Source organism: Bidens hawaiensis, unplaced genomic scaffold, assembly GCF_021521415.1.
Source record: "Bidens hawaiensis isolate Kalapana, Puna unplaced genomic scaffold, B.hawaiensis_p1.1 tig00023204_1, whole genome shotgun sequence".
In the NCBI taxonomy this organism is placed as follows: Eukaryota; Viridiplantae; Streptophyta; class Magnoliopsida; order Asterales; family Asteraceae; genus Bidens; species Bidens hawaiensis.
The window spans coordinates 114,604-131,396 of NW_027493633.1; the positions used below are offsets into that span (position 1 = coordinate 114,604).

At 43.0% G+C, this 16,793-nt stretch overlaps 1 protein-coding gene across 1 annotated transcript; it reads right to left on the bottom strand.

Annotated features, from left to right (window-relative positions):
• Positions 1-13,395: 13,395 nt before the first annotated feature.
• LOC143567043 (butanoate--CoA ligase AAE1-like) lies at positions 13,396-16,294 on the bottom strand. The gene is made up of 2 exons (XM_077053568.1): positions 15,973-16,294; positions 13,396-14,926 (listed from the first exon to the last, which is right to left on the bottom strand). The coding sequence occupies exons 1-2, from the start codon at positions 16,174-16,176 to the stop codon at positions 13,481-13,483; spliced, it is 1,650 nt and encodes a 549-aa protein (XP_076909683.1). The 5' UTR covers positions 16,177-16,294; the 3' UTR covers positions 13,396-13,480.
• Between the last annotated feature and the right edge of the window lie 499 nt (positions 16,295-16,793).

The following is a 16,793-nucleotide window of genomic DNA, read 5'->3' on the forward strand; positions in this document are numbered from 1 at the left end:
GTAACAAAAACATTCACCAAGCTTAAAGGTATTGAAGTAACCTGAAGAAACCTTTGTGGGTGCAAGCTGTTGAAGGCGGTCTCCCAGCTTCATCCTCTTATGCTTCTTGGAAGCGGCGGGCTTGGTTGATCACAACTTTCTTTTCCCAGCTACTTTTGAGGCATCCGCATCAACAGCTCGATGTTCATCTTCGACGATGATATCATCGGCAGCTCGATGTTCATCTTCGGCAATGACATCATCGGAAACTCGTTGTTCATCTTCGGAGGTGACATCACCAGCTCGATGTTCATCTTCGATGGTGACATCAGCATCTTTTTCATCCGCCGCCTTGCTGGTGGATGGATTCTGCTTACGCTTGCGGGTCAAACCTACAGTCGAACGCATGACATTCACAGAGTCAGTAGCACCAACAAATAACCTTTCTTCATTGGGCGACGACTCTTTGCTAGAGGAAAGAAGTACTATCACCCTGCTAGAAATGAGATATGTAACAGGACAAGGTTTCAGAACTCCATCACCTTTAGCAGCAATCTCCTCATCTTTGGCGAACATCGCCTCGGAAACCACATGTTCCGGGCGGTGGGCGGTGGAGAACAAAAAATTGTCGCGGGTGCGTTCAAGGAAGGGTGCGTCCTTCAGATCAATGGGACGACGCACCATGAGACCCTCCTCATGATCTAGAAGCGAGCTGAAGATGGATCCTTCACCTGCATAAACAAAAAGAACAATTATAACGTAAGTGGAACCTTAGAGAATAAAGATAAACTTATCTCTTATTGGGTTTCTCATAAAATGGTTCCAAGTAAGGGAACGGCCATAGGCGGCTCATCTTTGCACCCACCAGTGCCCCCTCATGTATCACACGCGTGGGGGTGGGCGCACTGGTTAAGGTCTTGAACCACGGAATGTTCACTTGCGTGGTGGCACGGACCACCGGCATCTCAACATCCGATTTGCGATAGGTCATCGCAAATGGAATTACATCTTCCCGGATCCAAAAAAACTTTGGCTTCCACTCATTGAGGCTCCGGTACCATTCGATACCAATAACTCCCTTTCCGGTGGTAACCCAACTGTACCACACACCGCGGATGGTCATCTTGTTGAAGACCATAAACATGCCGACTGGCGGCTCCATGTTATGGGCCTGGCAGCAGAATTCGAAGTGACGAATTCTTAGCATCCCAAAGGGAAGGACCTGCGATAGGTGCACCCCATAAGTCGTCAGGATAGCCTCAACAAACTTCGTTACAGGAAATCGGAAGTTTCCTGTAGTAAAGTGATCCGCATATATGGCAATTTTCTTGGCCGGGGGATTAGTGGCAATAGAGCCATCCGCCGGGTATACAGGCTCCCATTCAGGCGCTAACCGTATATATTGACAATGTCCTCAAAATCTCTCTTTTTCCAACGGATAATGAAGTTATCTACGGAAACATTATTCTTCTTCTCTTCAGCCATTTTCCGTACACACCAGTGAAATATCAGAAATCTCAGATCTAGAATTAGAGAGGAAAGATAAGAAGAAGAAGAAGAATTGGAAAGAGATAAGGATAGGAAGAAGTTGGAAACGCCCTATTTATACACATCGCAATCAATGCGATGGATGAGATGCCAGTGGAGAGAGAAAATGCGGCCCAATCAGAGGGCGACACGTTAGGCGGGAAAGACGAAAAAGAAAAACGGACTGCAGAAAGACGTCATACACGTCTTATCAATTGTCCTGTGACAGTTCTCTTTCCGCAACAACATCGCTTCTCTCCCACTTGAAAAATTCAAATGTGGGTCACACAAAATATTTAAGTCTAAAATATCAAAAATATTGAATGACAAAGATTTCATATATTCATATTAAGAGACGGTTACAAAAAGTGGAAATGAAATTACAAGTCATCAACTAATCTAAGGATCTAGCGTCGACAAGTCTTCAAGGTCTTGAGCCTTGGAAGATGATGCGTACGGATTTGGTGAAGAGGGAGGCGTGGGCGAGGCGTCTTCCGAACCTTCCTCTAGACACTCCCGCATGAGGTGAACGCCGTCACTCGCCGACGAAAGTTCAGGTAAAATGGCCTGAAGAGGAAACGACAGATTGTCATATTTTTTCAGGCGCATGTCATATTTCATGTGGACATTGAGACCTTGCAGCGGGTGCTCCTCAATTGGACGGTTAGCCTGAGCATAATATATCCTTCATTAAAACCCATTAGGCGGCCAGATTGAGAAGAAGCGTTGAGCAAAAAGGCGAGACTGTCCGTTAGCTCAGACCCTTCTTTAATATGCTTGATAACCTGCCAAGGGAAACAAGATTCATTGACAGTGGCGATATAATAATAATAATAATAATAATAATAATAATAATAATAATAATAATAATAATAATAATAATAATAATAATAATAATAATACTAATAATACTAATAATAATAATAATAATAATAATAATGATAATAATAATAATAAGGGAGTAACTTACCGCGTTAAGACCTTGGCCCAACAGCCACCGTCGTTCTCTTTCAGCCCGCTCTGCTCTTTCCTTGAGCTCGCGAAACCCGTCAGCTATCTTCTGTTTCTCATTTAAGTATTCAGTTGCACGGGCTTCCGCCTCCTCACGTGCTTGCAGAAGCGAGTCATAGGCAGCTTGCATATCTGAAGCCCTCTTTTCCATAAGCTCCGCCTGCTCCTTCTGCAATTTCGACTCTGCTTCAAGGTCATGGATAATAGTACATTGGTGGGTCACCTGGGCCTCTAATGCCAAATTGGCATCAAGCGCCTTGGCCGAATCCTCCTTCTTCCTTGGGCTTCGTCCCGATCAGCTTGAAGGATGGCATTTTGCCTGTTGCAGGACACTCTCCACTGACGAGATGCAATGGCATGTTTGTCTACTTCCGCCTTCAGAGCAATCTCAGCATCAGATAATTTCCACTTGGCAGTGTTGGCTGCCAAGCGTTGCTCATCGGCCTCTCTCTTAACCTCGTAAGTGGCTCGAGTCACCTCTCCCCACCTCTCCCCCATTGATCACCATTCACGTAAAACTTCTTGTCCACAAGCCATGGTGTTGGCTAGGGAAAAAGAAAAATCCATGTGAAGGTCACAGCGGGGGCGGCCACACTGAAAGATCCATTCCGCGGGAGGAACACATTGATTGACAAACTTCGCACAAGTGCCCGGATATGTGAAATGGGATCCTTTCACGATATCCCAATTAGGGATATACATGTGGTCATCCTCCCCTGGATTAAGCTCCCCGTAATAATAAGAACTCGATACTTGATGGCGCACCGGGGCGGAAGAGGAAACATGAGGTGGTTATTGATGTGGTCCATCATGTGCCACCACTCCTTCAACGCCCGATGGCGGACGTTGAGAATGCGAACCCTCTCCCTCACTCGTCAGAAATGGTGATGGAGAGATCGAAAACCGAGGTGGAGTTCGATGTGGAGAGTCTGGTGTTTTAGACACCTCCACATCCACAACCGGGTCCTTCCCCTTGGAACTGGAAGCATCCTCAGCCCTAAACAGCTAGGACAGAGGAGATGCAGGCTTTTCAGCCTCCGGTGGAGGGCGGGGAGCTTCTGGGTCTTCCTCAAGCGGGGGAGATGGTGGCTTCTTGTCCTCCGACGGTGGAGACGGTAGTTTCTCCGATGACACGCCTCCACCAGTAGTTCCAGTTGGTCCTACACACAACAAAAAAGCACGTAAGTACAAAGAAAAAGTGAGAAAGAAAGTTAAAGTCTCAAATTTAACTTACCGGACATCCCTTTTATATGGTCAGCAAGGCTGATCTTTTTCTTCCTCGGACGTTGCGTCCGACGTTTCTTCGTCGCCGGTCCTCCCTCGAAATCCGCATGGCTCCCGCCCGCATCACTTACCTTGGAGAACTAAAGCCTCCTCTTCCGCTCCAATTCTGCCAACGCGTGCGAGACGGGTGAGATTTCAGAAACATCAAAATCATGTTCTTCTTAGGATGATACTCATCACTCGAAGATAGAATGACGATCACCCCATTGAAAGTAAGAGCATTGAGCGGATGAGGGTTAAGGATGTACGCACCTGTTTGGAAGATAGCCTCCAAAATTATCGGTTCGGCGCACACTTTGGAAGGAAAGAAAAACTGTTCTAGTGTCCTTTCCAAGACAGGTACCTCCTTCGCATCGCAGATGCGTTTTTGTCGCCGGTCCTCACTCGGCATCCCCGTGGCTCCCGCTCGCATCACTTGCCTTGGAGAACTAAAGCCTCCTCTTCAGCTCCAATTCTGCCAACGTGTGCGAGACGGATGAGATTTCATAAACATCAGAATCATGTTATTCTTGGTATGATGACTCATCACTCGAAGATAGAATGACGATCACCCCATTGAAAGTAAGAGCATTGAGGGGACGAGTGTTAAGGATGTACACACCTGTTTGGAAGTAAGAGCATTTCGGCGCACACTTCGGAAGGAAAGAGAAACTGTTCTAGTGTCCTTTCCAAGACAGGTACCTCATTCGCATCGCGGATGCATTTTCGCTGACAACCCCTATCGTCAAAAAGGGCGTCATACATAGTGTAACATCCCGAAATTTCCAAGTAATATTAATTATATTACTTAATATTAGGGAGAAAGTTTACCCGGGTTATTAGGAAATAAATAACAGAATAGGAGTTGGTATGAATCGGGCTAGTGTTGGGTAATGGATGCGGGTTGTGGACTTGGATTATTTGAGATGGGTTAAATGAGAATGGGATTTAAGGGATATAAATATCCCCTAAACCCAAAATATCTTCATTCTCACCCTACACCCTAAAACTCCTAACACACACATACACACACATTCCAACCGATCAAGATTCGAAGCCGAGACCCGAGATTTTGTTGATAGATCTGAGTTGGTAAGGTAAGAACAAATCCTCCAAAGCTAATATTACTGAAAATGGTTAGGATTGGATGGGTTAACCGGACCCGAAACCCAAACTGCCCAAATCGGACCCCTAAAACGTCGATTTTAGGCCGATTTGATGGTTGGGATTTGTAGGCGCCGACCATACGATTCCGTGGGTACCAAAATCGAGTTATTTGGCTAAGAAACGAAGGAGTTATGGGCAAACAGATCTGCAGCGCGATAACTTCGCCTGCAAGATTAAGTTCGCCTGATGAACTTCGCCTTCAAGCGTAACTTCGCCTTCAAGCGTAACTTCGCCTAAGGTTTAACTTCGCCTGAAGCCAAGTTCGCCTAAGGTTTAACTTCGCCTGAAGCCAAGTTCGCCTAAGGTTTAACTTCGCCTGAAGCCAAGTTCGCCTAAGGTTTAACTTCGCCTGAAGCCAAGTTCGCCTAAGGTTTAACTTCGCCTGAAGCCAAGTTCGCCTAAGGTTTAACTTCGCCTGAAGCCAAGTTCGCCTAAGGTTTAACTTCGCCTGAAGTGAAGTTCGCCTAAGGTTTAACTTCGCCTGAAGCCAAGTTCGCCTAAGGTTTAACTTCGCCTGAAGTGAAGTTCGCCTAAGGTTTAACTTCGCCTGAAGCCAAGTTCGCCTAAGGTTTAACTTCGCCTGAAGTGAAGTTCGTTTAGAAAATAATTTATAAAGCGATAAGTTAAAGTAAGCTAATACTAGGCCACCAGATTAGATCAGACGAGTATTGATACGTGTAACTTGTACAGTCAGCCGAGCTCAGATAGAGAAGGGATTTACAGCTATCAGAAAAAGAAGCAGAGTTCAGGTGAGTTTCTAGCCCCATTCCTTGTTATGTTTTCGGGGCTGTGTGCATACTTGATGTGTTGTTAATACATTTATCCTAAGTGATAAGTGTATGCCATATGTGATATATGTGATATGAATGAATGATTGCTTGATGGTACATGAACGATCTTCGGATATTGCACGTACTGTCAGGTTGTAATGTTATAAATATGGTAAGTATGATATGTACGTTTATGTGTATGAACGTAATAAAGCTAATAAAAGAAGGAAATGACGGTTGTATGGTTGTATGGTTACGAAAAGGGTACCGAGCCCTAATAATACTCGAGGTATGATGTATGGTTGTATGGTAACGAAGAGGGAATCGAACCCTACTAATATTCGAAAACAAGGGACCAGACCCTTATAATATCTGTGATGTTAGGGACCAGACCCTCATAATATCTGTGATGTTAGGGACCAGACCCTTATAATATCTGTGATGTTAGGGACCGGACCCTCATAATATCTTTGATGTTAGGGACCAGACCCTTATAATATCTGTGATGTTAGGGACCAGACCCTTATAATATCTGTGATGTTAGGGACCAGACCCTTACAATATCTGTGAGGATAGGGACCAGACCCTCATAATATCTGTGATGTTAGGGACCAGACCCTTACAATATCTGTGAGGATAGGGACCAGACCCTCATAATATCTGTGATGTTAGGGACCAGACCCTTATAATATCTGTGATGTTAGGGACCAGACCCTTATAATATCTGTGAGGTTATAGGGCGAAAGGCTCTTTAAAACGTATGATTATGAATGTAAAGAAAGTATGTAAGTAAGAAAGAAAGTATGTAAGTAAGAATGAAGGTAAGAGTACTTATGTGTGTATGAAAGAAAGTTATGAGGTTAAGTACGTATGTATGTAATAAGGTATTTTATGGTATTGTATGATTAACTAGAACTCACTCAGCGTAGCTGACTTTTAGTATGCACGCAGGTGAGCTGATTATAGAGTTAGCATGAGGATGACACACGGCATGGATTGAACGGCTGGCATCTGAAGAAAGAAGTAAAGATGTTTTAAATATAAAGTTTTGTGTTATGGTATCAAAGAAAAGATTTAATGTTTTGTAACAAATGATTGATGTTTTATATTCCGCGAAAAGTTTTAATAAACTCTGATTTGAAGGACTGTGTTTATGAGTAAATCCGACGTTAAAGTAGGGCCACCGGGTTCGGGGCCTTACAAGTTGGTATCAGAGCATAAGTTCGAGAGATTTAAGCATCCTACATGCTTAGACTCGAACAGAAAATGGGATTTAAGTAAGATAGGAAAGAAGATGCCAGTTCAAGAATGCCATGTGTCGCTCAAGCAAGATCAGTAAAGGTAAAGTGTATGATTAAATGATATATGTTAACGAGAAAGAAAAGATATGTGAACGATAGGGATAGGAATAATTGATTGTTTGATTTGACTAACTGCTTAAGTAGAACCAGCAAAAATAGACTCATAAAGGGAAGTGTATAGGACACGGAAAGTAACGTGATCAGCTAGTCACAACTGGCCACTGTTATTACCTGTTAGCCTTACTATCCTTGTACTAGATAGTTCCTTGAGTGATGATGTTTGTGTTGTCCCTTTAAGAATACGGATGGCTGGAACTGGAGAATTTGTGGGAACTGGGGGTCGCGCTGGACGTCGTGGCAGGCCTCGTCTTGTCCGGCAACCCTCGGTAGAAGAAGCTTCCCACACCGAAGATGAAGGAAGCGCAGCTGGAGGAGACCAGAACAACAACGAGGAAGTTCAACTTAGCCCTGCAGTTCAAGCAGCCATTGTTCAGGCTGTAGTTGCTGCTGTGAAGAACCTGAATCCCGAAGGATCTGCTGGAAGCCGTGAACGAACTGCTGAAGGGACGGGTGGTGATGGTAGGAAGGATGGGGAAGGTGAAAGAGGGGCCTCGAGTGGGGATAAGTCTGTGAAAGTCGATGATAGGAGAGGAGGACAAGGTGGGTGCAGCTATAAGTCCTTCAAAGGATGCGAACCGCCAAAGCTGACCGGGTTGGGAGACGCAATCGCTACTCTCCAATGGATAACCGCTATGGACAAGGTTATCCGCTTTAGCGAGTGCCGTCCCGATCAAGCTGTCGGTTATGCCACCCAATCATTTGAAGATAAGGCTATGTATTGGTGGGAGAGTGTGGAGCAGAGGAAGACCCGTGAAGAGATCAAGGCAATGGGATGGAATGACCTAAAGGACATGGTGATGAAGAAGTTCTGTGCTGACGCCGAGGTTGAAAGGGTGGAGATGAAGTTCCTAAACTTGAAAGCTAGGACTTTGACACATCGTGAGTATACTGCTGAATTCAACCGCATGACTAGGTTGGTACCTGACATGGTGAACACTGAGGCTAAGAGAATCAAGTGTTACGTGAGGGGATTACCACAGAGAGTCCGCATGTTAGTCAGGACAAGCAAACCTGTCACCTTTGAGTCTGCGGTCGAGTTGGCGGAGATGGTCTATGACGATCTGGCGGCGGATGATGTGGGAGTGGAAGATGAGGAAAAAGGGAAAAGAACTAAAAGAGCTGGGGATATCGTGGAGCATGCAGGAAGAAGGACACAGAAGATGGCAGGGAATGGAGCATGTAAGGTATGTGGAAAGATGCACTTGGGGGAATGCAAGGCTGGTCCAAACCAGTGCTACCGATGTGGGAGGAAGGGGCACCTCTCCCGTGAATGCACCGAGGACCAGAAGTGTTACAGGTGTGGTAAGTCAGGTCACATAGCTAGGGAGTGTGGAGAAGCCGTAGCAGTCAGGGAAGGAAGAGGAAACGCGTGAAAGGATGGTCTATTAACTGCTAAGGAGGTAGCAGGAAAGTAAGTGGCATGTCACAGTTGTTTTATGTTTAGTAGTTAAAGAGTGTTTTATGTTACATTTGAACCTATGTTTGTTTAGCAAGCTTGAATGATTTCCTTTTATGTTATGAGGTACTTGTGACTTCTTGTGCTTTTGTATGAACGATCTATGAATTTAACTTGAATGCATGTGGGTTATAATAAATAGTTGTGTGATGGTAAAGCGTCGCCTTAGGAGTTAGCGTTATTATATAAAACAAGGTTCCTCGGGAAGGCGATACGAGACTTGGTACATCGAGGGCTTCATGGACAAGCTACCGTAATAGCTAAAACACATGATCACCGCTCGATGACTACAAGTCAGGAGTAAGAGGGATAACTCAGAAAGCGAAGGCGATTCAATAAAGCGTGTAAATATAAGAAGTTTTCCTTTTATAGGGAATAAGTTAGGTTTCGGGGACGAAACCTCTTTAAGGAGGGAAGACTTGTAACATCCCGAAATTTCCAAGTAATATTAATTATATTACTTAATATTAGAGAGAAAGTTTACCCGGGTTATTAGGAAATAAATAACAGAATAGGAGTTGGTATGAATCGGGCTAGTGTTGGGTAATGGATGCGGGTTGTGGACTTGGATTATTTGAGATGGGTTAAATGAGAATGGGATTTAAGGGATATAAATATCCCCTAAACCCAAAATATCTTCATTCTCACCCTACACCCTAAAACTCCTAACACACACATACACACACATTCCAACCGATCAAGATTCGAAGCCGAGACCCGAGATTTTGTTGATAGATCTGAGTTGGTAAGGTAAGAACAAATCCTCCAAAGCTAATATTACTGAAAATGGTTAGGATTGGATGGGTTAATCGGACCCGAAACCCAAACTGCCCAAATCGGACCCCTAAAACGTCGATTTTAGGCCGATTTGATGGTTGGGATTTGTAGGCGCCGACCATACGATTCCGTGGGTACCAAAATCGAGTTATTTGGCTAAGAAACGAAGGAGTTATGGGCAAACAGATCTGCAGCACGATAACTTCGCCTGCAAGATTAAGTTCGCCTGATGAACTTCGCCTTCAAGCGTAACTTCGCCTAAGGTTTAACTTCGCCTGAAGCCAAGTTCGCCTAAGGTTTAACTTCGCCTGAAGCCAAGTTCGCCTAAGGTTTAACTTCGCCTGAAGCCAAGTTCGCCTAAGGTTTAACTTCGCCTGAAGCCAAGTTCGCCAAAGGTTTAACTTCGCCTGAAGCCAAGTTCGCCTAAGGTTTAACTTCGCCTGAAGTGAAGTTCGCCTAAGGTTTAACTTCGCCTGAAGCCAAGTTCGCCTAAGATTTAACTTCGCCTGAAGTGAAGTTCGCCTAAGGTTTAACTTCGCCTGAAGCCAAGTTCGCCTAAGGTTTAACTTCGCCTGAAGTGAAGTTCGTTTAGAAAATAATTTATAAAGCGATAAGTTAAAGTAAGCTAATACTAGGCCACCAGATTAGATCAGACGAGTATTGATACGTGTAACTTGTACAGTCAGCTGAGCTCAGATAGAGAAGGGATTTACAGCTATCAGAAAAAGAAGCAGAGTTCAGGTGAGTTTCTAGCCCCATTCCTTGTTATGTTTTCGGGGCTGTGTGCATACTTGATGTGTTGTTAATACATTTATCCTAAGTGATAAGTGTATGCCATATGTGATATATGTGATATGAATGAATGATTGCTTGACGGTACGTGAACGATCTTCGGATATTGCACGTACTGTCAGGTTGTAATGTTATAAATATGGTAAGTATGATATGTACGTTTATGTGTATGAACGTAATAAAGCTAATAAAAGAAGGAAATGACGGTTTTATGGTTGTATGGTTACGAAAAGGGTACCGAGCCCTAATAATACTCGAGGTATGATGTATGGTTGTATGGTAACGAAGAGGGAATCGAACCCTACTAATATTCGAAAACAAGGGACCAGACCCTTATAATATCTGTGATGTTAGGGACCAGACCCTCATAATATCTGTGATGTTAGGGACCAGACCCTTATAATATCTGTGATGTTAGGGACCAGACCCTCATAATATCTGTGATGTTAGGGACCAGACCCTTATAATATCTGTGATTTTAGGGACCAGACCCTTATAATATCTGTGATGTTAGGGACCAGACCCTTACAATATCTGTGAGGATAGGGACCAGACCCTCATAATATCTGTGATGTTAGGGACCAGACCCTTACAATATCTTTGAGGATAGGGACCAGACCCTCATAATATCTGTGATGTTAGGGACCAGACCCTTATAATATCTGTGATGTTAGGGACCAGACCCTTATAATATCTGTGAGGTTATAGGGCGAAAGGCTCTTTAAAACGTATGATTATGAATGTAAAGAAATTATGTAAGTAAGAAAGAAAGTATGTAAGTAAGAATGAAGGTAAGAGTACTTATGTGTGTATGAAAGAAAGTTATGAGGTTAAGTACGTACGTATGTAATAAGGTATTGTATGGTATTGTATGATTAACTAGAACTCACTCAGCGTAGCTGACTTTTAGTATGCACGCAGGTGAGCTGATTATAGAGTTAGCATGAGGATGACACACGGCATGGATTGAACGGCTGGCATCTGAAGAAAGAAGTAAAGATGTTTTAAATATAAAGTTTTGTGTTATGGTATCAAAGAAAAGATTTAATGTTTTGTAACAAATGATTGATGTTTTATATTCCGCGAAAAGTTTTAATAAACTCTGATTTGAAGGACTGTGTTTATGAGTAAATCCGACGTTAAAGTAGGGCCACCGGGTTCGGGGCCTTACACATAGTCCCTTCACCTAAAACATACACGAGGAAATTTCAGACGGAGGTTTTATAAAATGCAAAATTCATTAAAGGATATAAGACTTACTCTCGTTAACATTCATAAAGAATGGCTCGAAATCTGGACATGGCCACAAGCGGCTCATACCTGCCCACACTAGGGCTTCCTCCGGAATGGCCCGCATCGGAGACAGATCTGACATCAAAACGTGGAACCACTCCTGGCCCTCATGAGGAGCGGCAACGCCTCGTTGGCAGGACAACGGACCATGGTACCCGGAACGACGTCTTCTGAAATCCAGAGGAACCGGGTCTGCCATTCTTCATCACCGCTGGTGGGTTATGATCCGATAACCATCCCGGATATCGGAATGCATTTGAACCACCCACCACGGTTGACCACCCGATAGAACACTGGGAACCGATCAACTCGAGTCAACATTCACTGTGCCTTACCCACGAATTCAAAGTGTCGAATATGCGTAAGTGCGATTGGATGTAATTGGGAAAGATGAATCCCGTATGCACTGAGTATCTTCATAAGAAACTTGGTTATCGGAAACCGAAGATTCCCATGAGAAAAGAAATAGTCGTAAACTATCATCTTCCAAACAGGAGGCCTATTGGAAACAGACACGGCAGCAGGAAACTCCGGTTCCCACTCCGCCGAGATCCCATAAGTATGAATCAGTTTTTAATACTCAAATCTGTACCAATTAATCTCCACCGTATCAATATTCGGTGACGACGATCTTTTGTCACTAGCCATTGGTCCAACAGTAAAAGCGAAACAACGAGCAATTTTGAACGAAAGAGAGAGTTTAATTGGAAGCTTGAAAGAAAAAGCAAAGGAGAAATAAGAAATCAAAAGCGATAAAACTTCAAAAGAAAGATAATCTCCCCTATTTATACCTATCGCAATTAATGCGATGGGATACGAACAGTGGAGAGAGAAAGACGTCGTCCACTCAGCAAATGCCACGTCACGCGAGAAATTCGAAAAAGTGAAAAAGGTGTACAGTCGGGTACAGTGACAGCCGGCATAAACGTCTCGTCACTTGTTCATGCGCCTGCAAGTTGTCAAATTGTCCGTTTCATGGTTATCCACACCATAATAGAAGATATTTCCACCAAAACTTCAAGATTCAAAACCCCCCAAATATATCTTAAGTCCAAAATTTCACCCGCATAAAAATTTACATGGAAGAAACAATGGATTGGGGGGGGGGGGACTTATAGAGGTAGGGTACCAAAAAGACCCAAATACACTTAAGTATCACCCGCAGATCAGATGGAAGGCCCTCATATGCCATCCGCGGGACATATGGATCACCTGCATAACTCACTAAAGGTAGAACAACGATACGTCCTGGAGACCATGCGCGGAAGCATCTAGGCACCCTCAGAAGTCATCCGCGTGATAGCATGTTCACCCGCTAAGATGACCGAAGGCAATGCCACGGGACAATTGTAATTAACTAACTACCTTCTAAAAGAATTATCAAGATCATTTCTTGCAGAATACATGACCCATCAACCAATGAATGAAAGATAGCTAGCCAGGTTGTTATAACCGTGCACATGGCCAGAGTTATCTCTTCCTATCACAGAGAGACACGTGTCCAGGTTGTTATAGCCATGCACATGGGACGTATAGCTCAACCTATCATATGAGGGCACGTGTCCAGACGGTTACGAGGGATTTTCTAGAATGGGGCAGCTGGCCCAATCACATTCCCATACCCTTCGGCTATAAATACCTTCACAATCTTCATGAGGTATTCATTCATTTCTCACTATCTACTCTAAATACTTAAGTACTTTTTCTCTTTAAGAACTGTACTTATTCTCACGCCGGAAGGTGGTTACGAGAAGACACCCTCCCCTCTTGTCCTTTCTGTAACGATAGTTTAGTTAAAATAAATAGTTATGATGTTGGTATATTTATGATATGGAACTTTAAGTGGTATTTTGGCAGTTAGATATTACACCCATTTGTTAATATTTACACAAGTAGAATAGTCAATTAATAATTTTGACCACTTTGTTTAATCAGACACGTTGGAGATGTTCTAACAAGGAACATTTTAAATTGCGTTACAATGTAATCAAATGTCTAATTTATTAAGTTCAACAACATAAGCCCTATAATTTGCTCTTTCCGCTTAACGGCAAACTGCCCATCGCCTTGGCCTGTTCCCGCAGCACAAACTTCTGCGTCTTCCCCGTCGACGTCTTGGGCAACTCCCGAAACACCACTGTCCGGGGCGCCATATATCGTGGCAAGTATTTCCTACAATAACCTATTAACTTCTCACTAGTAAACTCGTATCCTTCTTTCGGTTTCACAAATGCACACGGTGTCACCCCCCAATGATCATCCGGGCGGCCCACCACTGCCGCCTCGAGAACCGCAGGATGCCGGAAAAGCACCGATTCCACCTCGATTGTGCTAATATTCTCGCCACCGGATATGATAATATCTTTCGAACGATCTTTGAGTTCAATGTAACCGTCCGAATGCCTAACGCCTAAATCCCCACTTCTAAACCACCCGTCTTTAAACGCTTCGTGTGTCGCTCTAGTGTCGTTTAAGTACCCGTTCATGACGGTGTTCCCCCGAAACATGGCCTCACCGAACGTTTTCGCATCCCATGGGACACTTTTCATCGTCACCGGATCTTTAATGTCGACTTCTTCTAACCCCAAATGATTTACGCCTTGTCGGGATTTAAGTTTCGCTTTAGTTTCCAACGGCAGCGAGTCCCACTCGGGTTTCTCGGCACACACGGTTCCCGGACCGTACGTCTCGGTAAGACCGTACGCGTGAACCACATCAAACCCTAACTTCTCCATACCCAAAACCACCTGTGAGGGTGGAGGCGCGCCGCCGGTCATCACGGTCACCTTCCCCCAAAGCGGGGCCCGCTCGGTTTCTGGCGCATTAATTATTATGTTCAAAACCGTGGGGGCCCCACCCATGTGTGTCACTCGGAATTGTGACACGCATTTAAATATACCCTTGGCGGTAACACCCCGAAGGCAGACATTTGTGCCGCCTTGCGCCACCACGGCCCAAGTTAAACACCACCCGTTGCAATGAAACATCGGGACCGTCCATAAGTATACCGACATAGACCGCATCTCATTAAGCAAAACCGCTGCTAACGAGTTCAAATACGCGCCTCGGTGACTATAAACCACCCCTTTCGGGCTCGAAGTCGTCCCGGATGTAAAATTAAGCGTGATCGGATCACACTCGTCTTTCGGTCGTTTGATCTCAAAATCAAGACTTCCCATTACTAAAAGTGATTCATATTCAATAATATCCGAGTTCGGAAGTTGGCCGGAATCCGGGATCAAGACTATTTTAGGGATAATATCCGATTTCGACATGATCTCGATTGCGGCTTTGGCGACATCTAGAAACTGGTGATCGACGAATATGAGCTTGGCGGATGAATGTTTAAGCAAGGTGGAGACCATTGCTGAATCATGACGGATGTTAAGGGTGCAAAGAACAGCTCCGGCCATCGGGACTGCGAAATGAAGCTCGTACATTTCGGGTATGTTTGGGTCTAGGACGGCCACCTGCTCAAAGATTCAAACAACAAATTTAGAAAGGAAGTTGATTTATTAAATTTGCACATAAAATTGGTAAAAGTCATTTAAAGTTGTATATAAAACTAGGCAAAGGTTGCATATAAAAGCAGGGAACTTGTTTAACATTTTACCTATTTTTTCACAAACATGCAACAGTTTTTATTTCTAAATTATATTATCCGTATCAAAACTAGAAGAAAAAGAAAAATTAAATAAGCTACGGACGCCACACATAAACAAGGATGGAGCTCCAAGGGCAGTCAAAATGATCTAAATATAAAGTTTTGTTAACTTTGATTACATCTATTTTTAAAATTTGTATATAAATTTACAAAGAAGCTAAGTTATAATCAAAACAAAGTAATTTAGAAATATTCTATATCAAAATGTGGGTAAAAATGAAAAAAAATGAAATTATATGTTAAAATGTAATCTAAGAAAAATTAATGAATTAAATTCAATCTCTGAAACACAAATGATATTTCTAAACCACCTGTACGTTTAGACAAAAAGTTCCTTAAAATCTGTTTTCATATAATCAAACAAACATATAAACAGGTGGGAGCAATCGATAAGTATTAGTCTAGCATTAAGAAATCGAAAAACTATCTAGGTTACAAACGAGACAAGCGTTTTGCGAGCTACTCGATATTGGATCAATAAATATCTCAAGCCCGAGACCAAATAAAGCGCGTTTAGTAATTGTGCCCAAGCTTGAGCCTTGCGTGAAAAAACCGGCTTGTCGAGTTTTAACGAGCCTATTCTATATTTAAATTTTAACAGTTTTGAACTTCTATCTATTTAATTAACACTTCAGAATCAATCTCAGGGCTGAGCTTTGGCACATTTAAAGGTCTTTTTCAAAATATATAAATAATTAACATGTATATAAATTAATCAATATATAACAATTGAGCAGTAGAAAAAGAGCTTGACACGAGCCAAGTAAGTCAAAATGCACCAAGCTCGAGCTCAATTCGTCAAAACACACATGCAATCAACGATTTCAAATCAGAAACTCTTAAAAAACATACAACATCTCCACGAGAAATACCAAACCGAGAAACAATCGATGAGGCGAGTTTGACACATCTTTCGTGAGTTTCTTTCCAAGTGAACTTAACATGATCACCATAGACGATCGATAATCTGTCTCTATACACAACAGCGGATCTCTCCAAGAAGCTGATCGGGGAAAGAGGAACGTAATTTGCAGCGCAACGAATCGTTCCTTCCATCGACAAACAACGAATCGTAATGTAACTTTAAAGTTGAGGATCTTGAAGATGAGTGTTGTATGTGAGTCCTTTAATGGATTAGGATGACGAGTGATGTGTGGTTGATGTAAAAGGCATATACTTATATGGGTTGTGATATGATAAACGTTTAAAGTCCATTTTAAAATATTTGTTTGTTTATTTTACGAGTTGATTTAATTAGGTAGTGGACACGACACTCAATGACTCGTGTAATTAAGAACTTTAATGTCAAACGTAAAAGCATGTTTTGTGATTGGCATTCATCAGTAACATTAAATATTTCCGCAGGTGTTTTTACCAACGGCCAATTTGATTGGTGGTAATTCTACTGTTTAATGTTTTTCTTTTTAAATTAGACTAGACAGTGACTGCAATTATTGGAGTGAAGTGAGGCCAAACCCATCACCGTTCAGTTTTGATTCCTTCCATCTTAGCCAAACAGAAGAACTCAACTCAAAAGACTAGTCTGATAGGTGAGGGAACCCATTTGGTTTATAAACCCCACATCAGTTGCCCATACAACCGATGTGGGACAAGTCTCATACCTTGCAATGGTTTCAGTCCGTAACAATGCACCCTCCTTAAGGGCCAACGTC

Excerpts from the sequence above, each read along its gene's own strand:
- LOC143567043 (XM_077053568.1), bottom strand. The coding sequence starts at position 16,176 with ATGGAAGGAACGATTCGTTGCGCTGCAAATTACGTTCCTCTTTCCCCG. Across the intron at positions 14,927-15,972 it reads GTATTTCTCGTGGAGATGTT|GTGGCCGTCCTAGACCCAAA; the intron begins GTATGTTTTTTA and ends ATCTTTGAGCAG.